This window comes from Pterocles gutturalis, unplaced genomic scaffold (genome assembly GCF_000699245.1).
Source record: "Pterocles gutturalis isolate BGI_N339 unplaced genomic scaffold, ASM69924v1 scaffold752, whole genome shotgun sequence".
Taxonomy (NCBI): Eukaryota; Metazoa; Chordata; class Aves; order Pterocliformes; family Pteroclidae; genus Pterocles; species Pterocles gutturalis.
Window position 1 is genome coordinate 35,340 of NW_010107563.1, and position 15,329 is coordinate 50,668.

General features: G+C 40.4%; 1 protein-coding gene across 1 annotated transcript in view; it reads right to left on the reverse strand.

Moving 5' to 3' along the window:
• CERS3 (ceramide synthase 3) overlaps positions 1-15,329 on the reverse strand; it is a 37,543-nt gene that overhangs the window by 19,972 nt on the left and 2,242 nt on the right. The window contains 5 exon segments of the mRNA XM_010088121.1: positions 1,043-1,093; positions 1,971-2,028; positions 5,722-5,840; positions 7,622-7,739; positions 9,243-9,425. Of these exon segments, the coding sequence (XP_010086423.1) occupies positions 1,043-1,093; positions 1,971-2,028; positions 5,722-5,840; positions 7,622-7,739; positions 9,243-9,425 (529 nt within the window).

The following is a 15,329-nucleotide window of genomic DNA, read 5'->3' on the forward strand; positions in this document are numbered from 1 at the left end:
AAAAAATTAAACTAAACTAAATCCCTGTTCTGGGCTTCATTAAGAAGGATGTTCTGAGAGCCAAATATTTTAACCTTTACTCAGACCAAACTCTCAGTTTCTGCAGTTCCTCCCCCACCTCTGAATTTTAGCATGATTTTTTTTCTATGTTTTTGTCAGAGAGCTACATGCAGAGTGCCTCTGAATTTAATTACAAACAACTGTAGATAAATTAAGCCCTCCATTTTGAACAATTAACATTTCAGACATTCACATATCCCAAGATTAAAATGTCAGCTATTTCTGCTAAAATCCTACGCATCTGCTTAGGAGCTTGGCTGCTCCCATACTTTTCCCAGGTGGCAGGAAGCAGGCTTGGTTATCAGATCCCACAGGTAAGAGAAGCTCGAAAAACTCAGCTGTGAGTCAAGATTCTTTTTATTTTTGGCCCCTGAGCAGGACAGGAGTAGGAAGGCAGTGTGATGGGCCACAGATTTATAAAAATAGGACTGGGGGGCACATGGGAACCTCTGGCATGTGGACAAGAAGGCAGTTTGCTTGGAGTCATCTGTTATGGGACTGTTAGTATAAATATTTTAGGAAGAAATGAGAACCCTGTGACTCTTGAAGAAAAAAAGCAGAGTATTGAGCTGAGATCCCCAGAGCAGGGACTCCCGTTATGCCAAACCAAATCACTTCAGCGCTCGCTCCGCCTGCGCTACTGAGCAATAGGGCCCAGCAGGCACAGAGCACTCGGCATAATCCTCTGCATAACACTATCCTGCAGTGCCTTGAAGCATCGTCAGGACTGGTGCAAGCTTCAAGGTTCTGCACTGAAACCCGTAACACAGATGGAATCTACTGCACGCAACTGGTGACCTGGGGGAGCTGGAAATAATAGTGATCTGGCTGGAGGACTGAGTTGCAGCAAAGACGGGCAAAAAGCTTTGGTGCTGCACCCCTCAGGTGGTTCCCGTTGGGAGGGAGAAGCGCAGATTAGCCCTTCCAGTGGGGAAATACTTGAAATGACTCAAGGCCAATGGTTCAGTGCTAAAAAGCTCACCTGAAATGGATAGTCAACCCACGTCTGCCATATGTCGTAAAACCAAGGTTTCTGGGAAGACAGATCATTTAGAGATCGATCAGCTGAGCAACAATAAGTCATCTCAATTCAAAATTTTCAGTACTAAAATTTTCTAAGTGGAGCAGGCTAAGAAGCTATAGTCTTAATAACTGTTCTCCACCAACTTCTAAAGGGATCCTACATCTCAGATTTATTATACTGGTCCCAGCTTCTTGGCTTCTTTTCAGGACACCTGAAACATTCCAGTTAATCATTTCATCATCCAAATTAGTGGGTGTGTGCTTTATTACTGGAATTACTTAAGATATGTTGCCACAGTGATTAAATTTTGCTGTATTTACTGCCACACCACCAGTTCATGATGATAAACAGTGTTTAGAGAGAAGAGCCAGACGAACGTAGACACACTGAGAACTGTTCTGTTGCTCAGGAGAAGCATTAATGACACCCCAGGCAGTGCTCACATAGTTATAAAGCTGCACTCTCTCTGTTATTAGCAACTTCTGACTCAGCAGCAACACCTCAACAAATAGCGTTGAAATACACCATTGTTGTGACCCCCAAAAGTGCTGCCAGAAAAGGTTTATGGCCTCCTTTGAGAAAAACACAGCCACGTGATGCATTTGTAGGTGTTAACAAGGCATGTTGTAAAACCATCTGTGCGACTCCTTAAACTTTCCTTAGAAATACCAATTGCTCAAAAATTGAAGTTCAAAAGAGTATTTAAAAATTAAGTAAAACTTCAGTGCATATCGCAGCCTCTGGTCTAGATTACACACATACACAGATCTGAACCTGAAGAGCCACTGAAGACAGTGAGCCCAGCAGTGGGCTTCAAAAAGATCTAGAAATCAGTCCTTGTATTGTTAAAAAAAAGAATATCAATCCTTCAAAAAAATTAACTTACATCATACAGAAATATAAATCCAACAATGGAGGATGTAAGATAGAAGGAAAATCGCCAGCTGTAAAATTAAAATGAAAAAATAAGAACGGAGCATTAGATTTTTACAGATATCATCCTGAGCCAAACTTACTGCAAAGCATTGTATATCACAATCTTCACATAAATGTGCCCTCACACTCTACATTAACAGTTGTCATACTAACTATATCTGAATTATTAATATTTAAGTACTTAAGCTAATTACTAAAGTAGTAAATTATATTTTACATTATCACAATACAAATACCTTGATTGTGATTACAGCAGTAATTTTCCAGTCAGGCATGAACTGATCAAGAAAACGGTCACAGCAAACGTAATAAATTCCCTAAAAATTAATGTTTGATAACACCAACTTTTCCTGCTGTGTTGATCCTTCTAGAATATTCACAGTGGACTAGGAACATTGCACAGTACCCTGACTCCAGAAGGGGTTTCAGCCACATGGCACATACTTTCCCATCTGATCAAACCCTGAATGCTGTGAGCACCAACAGCAACTTGTTTCAATCACTGGGTTAATTTCTTTTTGATCTCTCTTAACACCGATGGTTGAAAACAGGAGGCCCTATGAAACTTTAACAACAACTACTGGATTAGTTTATGTCTTACTACAGAGGCCTGAATTAGCTATAAACCCCAATCTTTCACTAGGGCTGCCAGCATTTAGTCTGATCTAAGCTTTTGTGGCTTAAATGGATATCCATCAAGGCAGATAAAACTTTCAGGTTTTCACCACTGATCTGGTAAGTCAGCAAAGGGAAGAAAGTTCTTGAGTATCTTAGTGAACCGAAACTATGTTGTTGCTTGTATATGTCAGAGCAGGATGCTGTGATTTGGAGCCAGCAATCAGCGTCGTAATGACTCTGGAGCCTGCGTGGGAGGTATTGTCCCTGGGACTGGGTGCGGCTGGAGGCTCAGCCAGAGCATTCCCACTCCCACCTCTACAGGTGATGGAAAACTTCTTCCTTTCCACTCTTCCTCCTGGCTGGAACAAGCCTGACCTTTCCCAGAGCAGCTCTTTAAGATCAGTAGGAAACTGCGGGACTTCACGTGCTGAGAAAGGTAATCCCAGAGACAGGCACCTGGCCCCAAACCTGGTGAGAACATTCTACAGAACAAGAGGTGTCCTGGAGGAGAGCAACAAACAGCCTCCCAGCAAACCTAAATTGGCTGACAAGGAGGAGAGCAAGCCTCTAGCAGAACACTGTACTAATGGATTGAGAAATATATAAAAACGAGATTGTGGTCTTTGGCAAACATTAACGAAGTGCCATATGAGAGAAGATGATGAGACCTGTCCGGTAAAAGCAGCCCTGCATTGCTTGGAGACTGATATCCCAGCTGAAAGAATGAGATGCTCTAAAGACTGAGCCAGCATTTTACAAGAAAACAAACGGTGAGGACATGGAATGGCAGAGGCTAGACAAGATAATATGTCTCATACCTGTGGAAGAAGTCAAGGAAACAACTGTAAAATTGCCACTTGAAACACTGGCAATAAACAATTAATTTACTTTTCAACTTTAAAGCATCCTTCCTCAGGTGATTTGAAAATAATACTTCAGAACACCCACTGCACAGACAAAAAAATTCAAAGGTACAGGGTGGAAATTAGGAGAACACATGGAAGGGGAGAGTGGAAGCCACAAATGATACCTGGCTCAGAGTTAAGCAAGAGATGCTGTGAAAAACACCATGGCATGGGATGGACTTTTTACAGAGAGGCCGATTCTGGCCTCATGCCTCCTCAAGGGAGGTGTAGGTAGTCGAGTGGATATAGCGGGACTGATTGTGTTGATAGTAAAATGTACACTTAAGCGGTTTTCTGAATCAGATCCAAAGCACAGAGCACCTAACAAGACTGTGCCATTAGTCCCCAGCCCTGCAAGTACATATTGAACACACTTGGCAATAAACACACAGCGCTTCAGATGAACTCATTGTACGTGCAAGACTGCCAGAGCACTACCTCATTTTGCATTTAGCCAAGCTTCCTTATGAATTTGGTGAACAAAATCTAAAGTAAAACTCATCCAGATTCACCAAATTTTACCCAACAAGAGCTTTTTCAGCTCAACCTCGCCACCCAGGAGAACACCAAACAGCAGCTGTGCAGAAAGATTTTCTTATTTAACTTCAGGAGGCTTTTCTCTTCAATTGAATCTAGCAAAAAAGAATTTAGTAGGTGAAGTTAAAGGCTAGTAAGCATTTTAAGGCAGGGACGCTTTCATACAAAGGGGTTTCTAAACCCCAGCGTTGCTTAACTGGGACCATTAATAGCTTAAGTATGGTTCAGATTTGGCTCATCAAGATTTTCCTTGTGATTCAGAAAAATGATCCTGGAGATTGCAGGCTTTCAAAAATTTCATAATGCTCATAGTACTGACAATTAACATGCAATAACTGTTCATTGTTTGTTGCCTTGAGAAAATTATATCCAATTAAATTCACTGACAGAGAAAGGTTCACAAAATTGCACAAGAGAAACCTGTTTGCTTCATTCTCACTCGAGCTGCCAAGCAAGTTTTAATTTCAGTCTTTTTCTGTGTATTAGAGACACACATCCATGGCAGGTAGGTCTTTTATCAATAGCAGGAAATCTTATTGTCACTTGTAAAAGAGAGTCAACTGATCCACAAAACAGCGGCAGAAATACACCATGAATGTCAGGACAGTTTACTCAGTTAGGCTTCAGTGACACATCTCTGTATCTCAACAGGATTTATGCCCAGCAGAGGACATCATCAAATCATTATCATATTGATTCACACTGAAAATAATCTTGATAAAGTACTCAACTTCCAGCTTTGTAGCTGTACATTTAACCCTCATTCCTTAAACTAATCTACACTAAGAAGTTAAATACTACAATCAGGAATTTTTGCCAATGTCATTATGCTAGTCAAAATTCAAACACACAGGACATTAGGAAAGTGTTTTACACAAGTACAGTTAATTTCAGTATCCAAAAGGGACTAGCTACCTAAGCAAAGCCATGCCCATTAGGGGATCTGCAATTTGTATGACACACTCGATAATGCTGGATTAGTTAAATAGTAAAACATTGAGGTATGGGGAAGTGCTCACACATTGTGAAAAATCAGACTCTTGAATGCTTTTCCAGTTTTCAGTCATACGCAGGAGGTTTTGAAACTTATTACATATTCATTATTGCTCAACTCTCATCAGTATATTTGAGCTCATGTTATGCACCGTACCCGATGTTCAAGCTGTGACACCTATCATCTAGTTAGGATGCCACGATTCCTGCTCTTGAACTGACTTCTGTACACATAATAGCATCCCAAAATGACAGCATGGGTACATACATAAACAAGGGTGAGTAAGCCTTTTTGTTCCCCTGTGATTACTGGGAGACAGAAAAATATTTTCCTATTCTCCACATGCATTAAGCACTACATAGCAGTAGCCTACAAACAAGGCCATTATTACACAATGAAGAAAACTTTAAAATATTTTGGAGGTTTTTTTTCAGGAGAATCTATTAACCTAATCTTTTAATGTCACACCATTTGGAGAAATGCTACTAGACCCTTTCAATTTGTTTGTGTATCCACAAACCAAAACCCTTATCAGACAGACCCAGCTTTTGGGAAATGAGTCCCCCCCAAAAAGGTAGCTGAGGACCTCAATCATTATTTTCAAAACAGTAAAATCCATATTAATCAAAAGCACAGTCTTTTCTTACAAAGCTTCCTGGAATTTCCGAAGCACTGTTGGGATCTCAAGGTTTCGCCGTCTCCTAAACCATTTTTCCACCAGTCGGACTGTACAGTTGCACTTTTTGGCAAGGCCTTGAATCTCTGACTGCAAAGAAATGGAACAGTGTTAGCAACAAGATGTACTCCTATGTCATTCTCATTTATTTTGTAGTTCACAGATCAGCTTCCTACTGTTGCAAGGTCTTAATTTAAAAATATTACTAATATGAACTACCTATGGAGGTTTATCTTGACAGTTTCCTGGTTTAATTTTTGAGTGACACTCACAGAAACCTTGGATTTTTGAGACATTAATTTATATACATAAAGCAGGGATGAAATGTACAGATCCAGATTGTGCTATTGTCTTTCTGGTGGCTTCTGATAGTTTCAAAGATGTAACTTCTACTGCTAAGCATAAGGCTGGGCTGGAAGGGGAAGTCCCATGTGTCAACACACATGGGCACTGTATCTAATAACTTACCTAAGTAGAACTAATTATTAGATTATATTTAAATTAGTCTCGCAGGTGAGACTCAGGCCTGGAATTAAGGTGACCCGAGCTCTAAGCTGTATTTCTGGGTGCTCAGTGCCCCACGTGCAGCAGCCTGTGGGCTTCCTCCCTCTCCTCCACCCTGAAGCACTGAAGGTGTGGGCTGACCTCCCCTGGGGTTGCAGCAGGAGAGGAGGTGGCGTTTGACTCATCCCTGGGGAAGCTCCTTCCCCTGAAAGACTACTGCGCAAATAGTGGGTGGCAGCAGCACTGGCTCCACCAAGGTGTGACCAGTTCAGTTAGTCTCCTACCCACAGAGAAAGCTCTGGTATGTGACAAAAGGCACCTCCACTGCCTCTGTTCAGCCCTTCCTGCTGGCCAGAGAGATGTCTACTTCCCACACAGGAATTCCACTTTGTTTTGATGGACAATGGAGCCTGGATGCCCTCAATTGCCAGTCAGGCCCCTGCATGCTTTCTCAGGCACATCGGTCCCCAGGCTGGACACCTAAAGGAGGCAGCCTGAACCTTTCCCATGTACTGCCAAGTATAGAAACACTGTGCTTCCTTTCAGAGATTAATCAAACTGTACTCATGCAGAAGGAAGGTGTGAAACAGAAAGATTGAGATACTTGCCTAGATAGAGAAGAGCTGATACGTGAACACAAATACATCTATTCCTGATGGTATCAGGTAAAAGACACAGTAAGAGAACAGCAGAGTTAAAAAAATACATATCAATAGTTATCAATACCCCTCATTACTAGAGAGCACATATTGCTTTTCAAAAGCAGTGTAGGAACACTGCGATTGTTTGGTAACCATAGTTAGGTAAGGGAACTTTCTAAGGCTGTGTTCACAGCAAAGTACTTGTTTCCTCAATCGAGTTGCCTCATTTCTTGAGATAGTAAACACTGGCTATTACTTTTTTTTCTTGTTTAATTTTAAAAACAAACAGTAAGGTATAAAAAGATTGCTTTTCTTTCTCACATAAGCCAGGATTAAGTATGCAGCAATATAACAGACCAAGAGGCTTCCATGCCAGCGTTCCAATATTATTGCTTGCAATAAGTACGATAGCACTTTCTAACAACAGATGTCAGCTGATGTTTTCTCCAGGCAGAGTGAGTTAAAGATGGAACACTGATCTTCACTGGAATTATTAACAGTCTAACCTTGAACAGCATGCCAGAAAACTAAACATCTTAAACATATTTTCTGTTTTGGATGTTATATACCCTTGTCAGCAGAACAGCAACAAAAACCCAAATAAATTAAGTCATCTGTCAATCAGCTGGAACTCATCCCATGATGTCATTGCTGATAGCTGATTGAAACAGTAAGATTTGGGATTTTCCAAAACCAAAACTAGTTTAAAAGAATGAGAATCCTTACTTGAGATGGATGTTTTGAGCACTCCCGGAAATAACTCTCTAAAACAGGATTAGGCTGTGGCTTCACACGTCTTACATTCTTTATACCTAAGGCTTTTGCTAGAGGTATAGCAATGTATCTGAAAAGACATACCGTGAAAAACTTTAAAACTACAAAACAGTTACAAGACCTTAGCCATTCTCATGCCACGATATGAAGAAAATAAATCTCATATTAGCATTATACAAAAAAGCAGACCCAAGGACTCCAGTTTGTGGTTGTGAAAGGCTATAAAACTAAAGGAGAGATCCTGACTTTTGTGTCCTTGTATTTTTCAGAATCTTATTGGAATTAAGCAACAGGTAAGTTAGAGTGAAACAAGAACAGATGCTCTCTACAGGTGAGCTGAAAGTTTGTTACTGGGATGCTTTTAGTCACTTAGACATTGCTTCACTGGGCTACCACTGCCCACAACACTGGCTTTGGCTTGCAGCCTCTAGCTTGTGGCACACAGCAACTCCCCCTGAGACAGAAGGCTTCTCTTTCTCTTCCATTTTCCCATACAAATTGCTGCAGAGCACGCCAAATGCTTCGCTCTTCTACTTGCGCAAGCTCTTCTGAAAAAGCCCCCATCATTGCTGCTGATATCAGCAATTGATTCCTTATTACTCATAGCAGCGGTCAGTTTTCCTCATTCATGGGCAGATTCACTGCAGGCCAGATGTGTGGGCTAATTATTCACACGAGCAATTTCCAATAGCAGCGCAGTGAGACACACAGTTGGGCAAGCATTTACTCAGGAGACACTGTGAATGGTTATAAACATATGATCCAAATTACTTTTGATCTCTAACATGAATGATCTTATCTGGTTCTGTTTTAAGTCTGTCCAACTTACGACATTCCAAATTTCCTCATTCTATCCTGAAATAATTATAAAAACCTACTAATCACATTCTTTAGAGCAAAAAAAAAGAAAGTCAAGCAAAAAATGCACATATAAATAAGCCAAAACACTGCAAATCTTAATATATTTGTAACTTTCTTCTGTGGGGCCAACCTCTGCCTGTCCCATAAGATTCCAGCTGCAGAAGCAATCCATCTTTCAGTGCCAAAGTGAGGAAAAAGAGGAGTCAGCAATACCAGATCTGCATAAAATGTTCACATGAAATTGAGTTCCTCCAGTCTGCCTAGTTTTGCTACAGCGAGACACCTGGGATCCATCAGCCTCACACAAATGTTCTGGTGGAGGACCAAATGAAAGGAGAGGTCTGGAGGACAAATACCTCTACCCTTCCACCCAAAGAGAAAAACCAAGAGGAAACCCAAATGGGTTTGCATTAATTGTATCTCTAGCAAAAGGAGACCTATGATGATAAATTAGAATAATCCAAATGCTGTTCTACAAAAGCTACATAGAAATATTTTCCTTCGAGACTGGACCACAGCCACATGTTCCTAATGAAAATATTTCCCAGTTTTTCACCTGCTGTATTATCTGTACTAGATCTTTCTAGCAAACAACCAACTCATCCCCCTTTATAAACATGTAAGAACATTGATGTAAGTACAACTTATTTTCAAAAATTTTTAGCATTAATGAGGATTAACATTAGCATAAAATTACATTTATGTTTCTTACCTTTCACTGAAGAATCGGATAATCAGCAATACAAAAGCATATGGTATTGTGGCATATAATTGATGTGGTTTTGGAAAGACAAGTCCATCACGGTCTACAAAATCTGCCCATGTACAATTGATAGGCATCCAGATATTCTCCCACCAGAACCAGCTGTTGAGCGTCCTTAATATGTGCGCCATGCTAAGCAAATAAACCGACAATTAAAAATTATTCCTGATGCATTAAAAAGAAAACGCATTAAATCAAGCATATTGAAGCTCATTGCATAGAATAGTGGTTCCCAGCTGGCAGGACATTTACCTAAAGATAAGGTACAAGCAGCAGATGAGGCTCAGGTCCCACAAGAACAAACTGCCTTTTTTAAAAAAGCAAAACAAAACAAAAAAAACCCCATCAGTTACAGGAAGTTGAAAACCCCTTGGTTTAAGAGCATGCAGGTGGGATTACAACCCAGCAGAAGATAAAACGAGAGCACTAAATCTTGAGCTATAACATAAAGCTACGCAGGGCCTTTGAAATCTGCAGGGGGGAAGTAATGTGCGGTCTCATTTCAGTCATTCACACTAGACTGCTTAGTACCTGGTCTCATCTTTTGCAATCATCATTTATAATCTATTTTACCAATACACAAAAGATACTAAAGAGAACTGATCTTCCCTAGGCTGCCTTCATAAATTAAATATAAGTGTGTGGAAAAGTTGAAAAGAAATGAGGAAGTCCAGGAGGTGACTCGGTTCAGTAATAACGAAGACACTTTGCTGCTAAATTACCGCTGCTTAATATGCTAACAGCAATATACACCTTGATCCTGATTTTGTGAACACCTGGGCACAAGACCAAGTATAACAATTACAGGGCACAGCAAGCTTTTCTTCTGATTTGCAGGAAATACTATGATTTAACTGTGACCAAATCCTAGATCAGAACAAAATGCCTAAAATCAGTTCTTGAAAGAAAAAAAGAAAAAAATAAATCAACCAAAGCATTTCATTCTATTAAAAAGTCTAATTTTTAACCTTTGCATTCTACATTATATATTTAGAAATTTCTGGTTTCCCACATTTAGTTGCAAGGACTTTGCAGTACAGACATGTTGTATATCCTGTAAATTTATTTTTATTCAATTTTAGAATATGCTACTATAATGTTTTCCACGAGGCTGAAAAAAGTAATGTTTCTATAATTCATAGGAATAATATATCTAAATAACTTTTTCCACACAAAAATTTCCTGTAAACCAGAAAAAAGATGAGGAAATAACTGATTTCACCAAACCATAGTTTCAGTGAGGTAACAGTTGTGCGGGGAGAATTTCAACCAAGCCTCCCCACAGCGGCAGATGCCCCATCAGAAGATCTCACCGCGATACATTTGTATAGGACCAAGCAACAAGATCAAACCATGCTGAGGACAGACAGTAGCTCAGGCCCTTTCAAGTCCCTCCACATTCGAGCAGGGGCCACACGACTTGAGTTTTTCCTGCAGCCACACGTAGCCTCTACCCATGACTGGATCAGGACACCATGATTAGCGCACTCACACCGGCTTTCCAGATTCGGACACGGCTGGCTCTGAAGCCCACTTTAATCAACAGCTAAACGAACACTTGCTGTGACCCACACTGAGCTGTTTCCACTGAGCTGAAACCTTGCAGAAGGTTTATGAAACACCGACTTGTATCCATCAGAGCTGGCTTAACAGACACTGTGAACCAATTTACCAGCCAAGCACAGTAGTCAGTATTGAAATATTAATAACCCAGCCATTTAATCTTTTTAAATGCCGAAAGGGGACAGTAAAAACCTACTGAATGAATTGTGTGTGTATAAGCAAATACAAAAATAAAGAAGGGAGAAATCACAGCTCTTCCTGCACTGAGATTTTATATGCCAAGTTTCAGCCTAAAGCAATTTTTTACTGATGAATTATAAACTCCTGGAACTGGGGATTTATAATGGGGCTGCTAACAGACCCTTAACCACAGCTAGCAGGCGCCATGATAATGAAGCAGGGCTTTGAAACAGGATGTTTTAGGTCAAACAGAAAGGCTTGCAGACAAACTGCCCTAGAAGACCAGGGGAAAGACCCATTACACCATTCTGCTTCCTAATAGATATATATTATATATATCTTTAAATTAGACTGTGCATTACAAACTATCACACATTGTGACTGCAATAAAACCAGGGCAGTCCATTATAACACAGTGGAAAGAGCACTAACAGACTACGGTGAGATGGGTTGTGACTGAATATGCATCCAAAACACTTAAATCCCAGAAAACCCCAATAGTCCATATTTCCACATCAGAGTCTTGGAATCTCACTAATTCATGTGTTCCTTCCACACACAGATGCTTTACTGTATGACTACCTTTTCAGGTCTTAAGCTAGTTCACGCATCTCTATTAAACTAAGCTCATAAACACATGCTTAATCTTAAAATTTAAGGGAATTCTGGGATTTGGGGTCCACAGATTTCAGCAGAAAACCTTCCTCACAAACACCAAATAGACTCATAGAAAGGTGGGTTCTCCGAGATTCTTTTTTCTGTAATCCCCTGCATTTGTACTAGGTTTTGCCTGGCACACAGGGAACTAGACCATCCCTCATCAACACTGTCCAAGTAATTCTTAGAAAATTGATGAGGGAAAAAAAAAAGGTTGATGAGATTCCACATCTGTCTGGAACCTATTCTTATGTTTCATTACCCTGAAATTGGATGTTTACCCTACATCCAATCGATGTTTTCACTGCAGCAACTCAGGCCATTCCCTGGGCAATCTTGGAGATTTCCATCTTCATAACAGCAGGTGTTTAAGTAGTTGGGCAGTTTTCCTGTCTCCTTTCAGCTTCAGTTCTCATCATGAGGTTCCTGGAGCACCTGGAATGTGAGGAAGTCCTTCCAAACACACCTGGGCAGCAGTGACCTCGGCATTTTACAGTTTCTCTTTCTGTCCTCTCTGGTCTTAAATGGCTGACAGCTGTAGCTGTGTGATTAAGTAGTTTTATCATGGAAATCCTGAAACATATAGGAACTTCATAAATACTATTTTGTCATGTACATCATGTACAAGCAAGGTTCTCGTCTCCTGTACTGCAAACAAGCTGTGGCCCTTTCAGCCTGCCTAGAAATATCTCATGAAACCCACACGTACTTTGTATGTTTTTCTGTATGAAAAGGAAGCCGATACCTGACAGAAGTCTCCACCTCAGGAAGCACCACTCTTGAAGACAAATTAACTGGGAATAGCTCAGCACTAGCTTTATTTATTGTCTATTTCTTCACAAATACATACATGCTATTTCCTAAAAACCTTGATTAAAATTACTATTGGAACTCAATTACTTTTTTAAATGTGAACCATCTATTTTCCCATCCCCTCTGCCAAAAAGGTTCTTTCAGTGCTCCCACAGCATCTCTGATACAAATAATCCAGCTCTATCGTTTACTCACCACATCTACAGCAACCACAGTCCCAAATGCTAATGCTCATTATCAGCTTTCTCCACATTACGACTTCACTGCTTCAATCTAAATTATTTATTTTGAATCCTTTTGACCATAAACAATGGCTACGTAACTCATGAAAGAAGAGGCCAGAAGATGGAGAAAAGGAGTGAGATAGAAAGGCACACAGGTCATTTGTCTCTAGCAAGCTTTGTCTGTTTGAAAAACCATAGCTGCCATTTGCTCTCTCCTCTTCCTGATTACCAGCTGCCTGGGACAACTGTGGCAGAGTGATTTCTCAGAACCCTTAATCCCACATCTGTGTCAATCCACCAGGCAGAGATTCAATGTCCAGAGAGAACAAACTCTGCTTTCAGACCACATCAGCTTAAAAGCATGTTGCCAGTGGCAAAGGAGAGAAAGTTTACCCATTATTGTTTGCCTGCTACTTTTTTTTGGAAAAAAGGTTTTGCCCCCACAAAGGCTGTTGTTCCAGCATATTACATGTAAACCAACCTTAAGCACTTGCATATATTTTAAATTACATTGTCTGTACTGTTTAGTTTTGCTTTTAACACAAATATTTGGCAGCTTGTTAAATGCTAACAGGTTAGGAAGGCCAGTAACCCTTTGATCATACAATCTTATGCTAAGAACATCTCTTCCAAGTGCCCACAGCATGAGTGGGAAAGGGTAAGCATCCACCACAGGTCCCCCTGTGGAAGGGACGAATAAATAGGAGTGAGCCTGTTGCAAAACACACTTTATGCTGCTGAGAAATTCTCTTGTCTGAGAGGCGCCATGACTGCAGTCCTCGGGACGCAGGTTCATTTCCCTGGTACATCAGCATAAAACCAGAGGACACTTCTGTCATGAGCTGGTTACCACACAAAGGCAGGTGTTCCAGTGTAACCGCAAGTTGTGGCAACCAGTTCCAGTGCTGGGGTCAGGCTGTAGATACTGGATTTCAAAGGCAGCTGATCTTTTCAGTTTGCATAAATCATCACAAGTTGTTACTCTCCCCACACGCACATTGCTTCCAAAGAACGGGCAGCAGATGCAAAGGCCCAGTGTGTCCTGATTTGGGACCAGCTCTAGCAGGAAACTCGAAAGCCTATCCAACCTGAACCTCCTATTGCTAAGAGTGCTGAGCTTCGAGCTTTTTTTTTTACCCCCCTTACTGCTCGTAACAGCACCAAGCAAGCAGCAAGATGTGTTGAGTGAGAAATTGCAACAGCTGAGTGACACATATCCTGCCCAGTCTAGGCTGAAAAAACCCCCACTTCTTCACAGATTCCCGTCTCTACAGCAGCACCGCCAATATTATTGTCATTGACAAAACTGGAGCCCTTGCCCTTGCTCTAGAAGGACCTAAAAGTCAGTCTAACAATAACATAAAAATATTTTAGAAAACTGAAAATTTCCCCTGCATCTTGGAAATTAAATACTCCAAATAAAGAAATCTAATCACCTCCTTGCTAAAGAAGGATCTCCTCTCTAGCCCAATCTAGTTTTAAGTGGGTAGTGCAAAACAGGAAAATCAGGAATGATGACTTCAGGAACTGCATCCTTTATAATTAAAGGAAAGCCTACATAGTAGGGAAGTACCCATGTGAAGTTTCTTTCAAAACTCTGTTCCTTGGATCCTTGATATATTCAATTAAAAAAAAAATTGTATTTTTAATGCCATTAAGCAAGAAAAGGCAAATTTTGGTTAGACAAAAGCTACCTGGCTACATTTTGAAAAACGCATTCAGGAGGTGCTTTGAAGTGTAATTTCTGGCTGCTGCAGTCTGGGGAACACATAAAAAGAAACAAAGCTTTCATTTTCATTCCCAAAACCAGAATGAAGAGTGGGTTACATCCAGGTTTGAAGGATATGTTGAGAGAATTTCCTGTCTTTATTTACCAGATAAATTAGAAAATCCAAAATTCACTAACACAACCGTGCAAGTGAAAGAAGCCTTAAATTCTCTAAGCATCTTATTAGTCTGTCTACTCAGGGTGACTCTGGAGGTGTAACAGGGAAAGAACGAAATCAGCAGAAAGCAGGAGTAACATACTTCTCTCATCATTTGGTAGAACCAGTAAAGCTGGTGCAGCGACTGTTGGGAAAAAATCGACTCTCCCAGATATCAAGAGAGATAGTAAACCCGTTCCAGGCTGTTAATCACCAACGTTAAACTAAAGTGGTTTAAAAGTGTAAATAAAGATCAGATTCACCATATCGCAAGTTTTTGTTTTGCTTAATGCTAAGCAATACAGGCAACACAATTTTCGGCAGCAGATTTGTGTTCTGTTAAGAATAGATAGCACACTGTTTAAAGAATTCCATCGGTGACCGCCACTGGGAAACAGGTGAAAAATACATAACCTGCAATTCTTTGCTAACAGTTACGTGACCTTTTTCCTACTGAGGATAGCAGAAACACTACCTAAGAGATATCTTTAAAAAAAAAAAAAAAGAAAAGAAAAAGCCCAACACTAGAGAAAAGTGAGTTTTAATAAAATTGCACCTAATTGGCATAAAGGGTTTGAACTATGGTTTGTGGAGGAAAGAACTAAATGCAGGATATTGGACTGATGCTACCATCTCTTTGCATCTTGTCTTTTCTCATCTTGTTTGTCCAAATT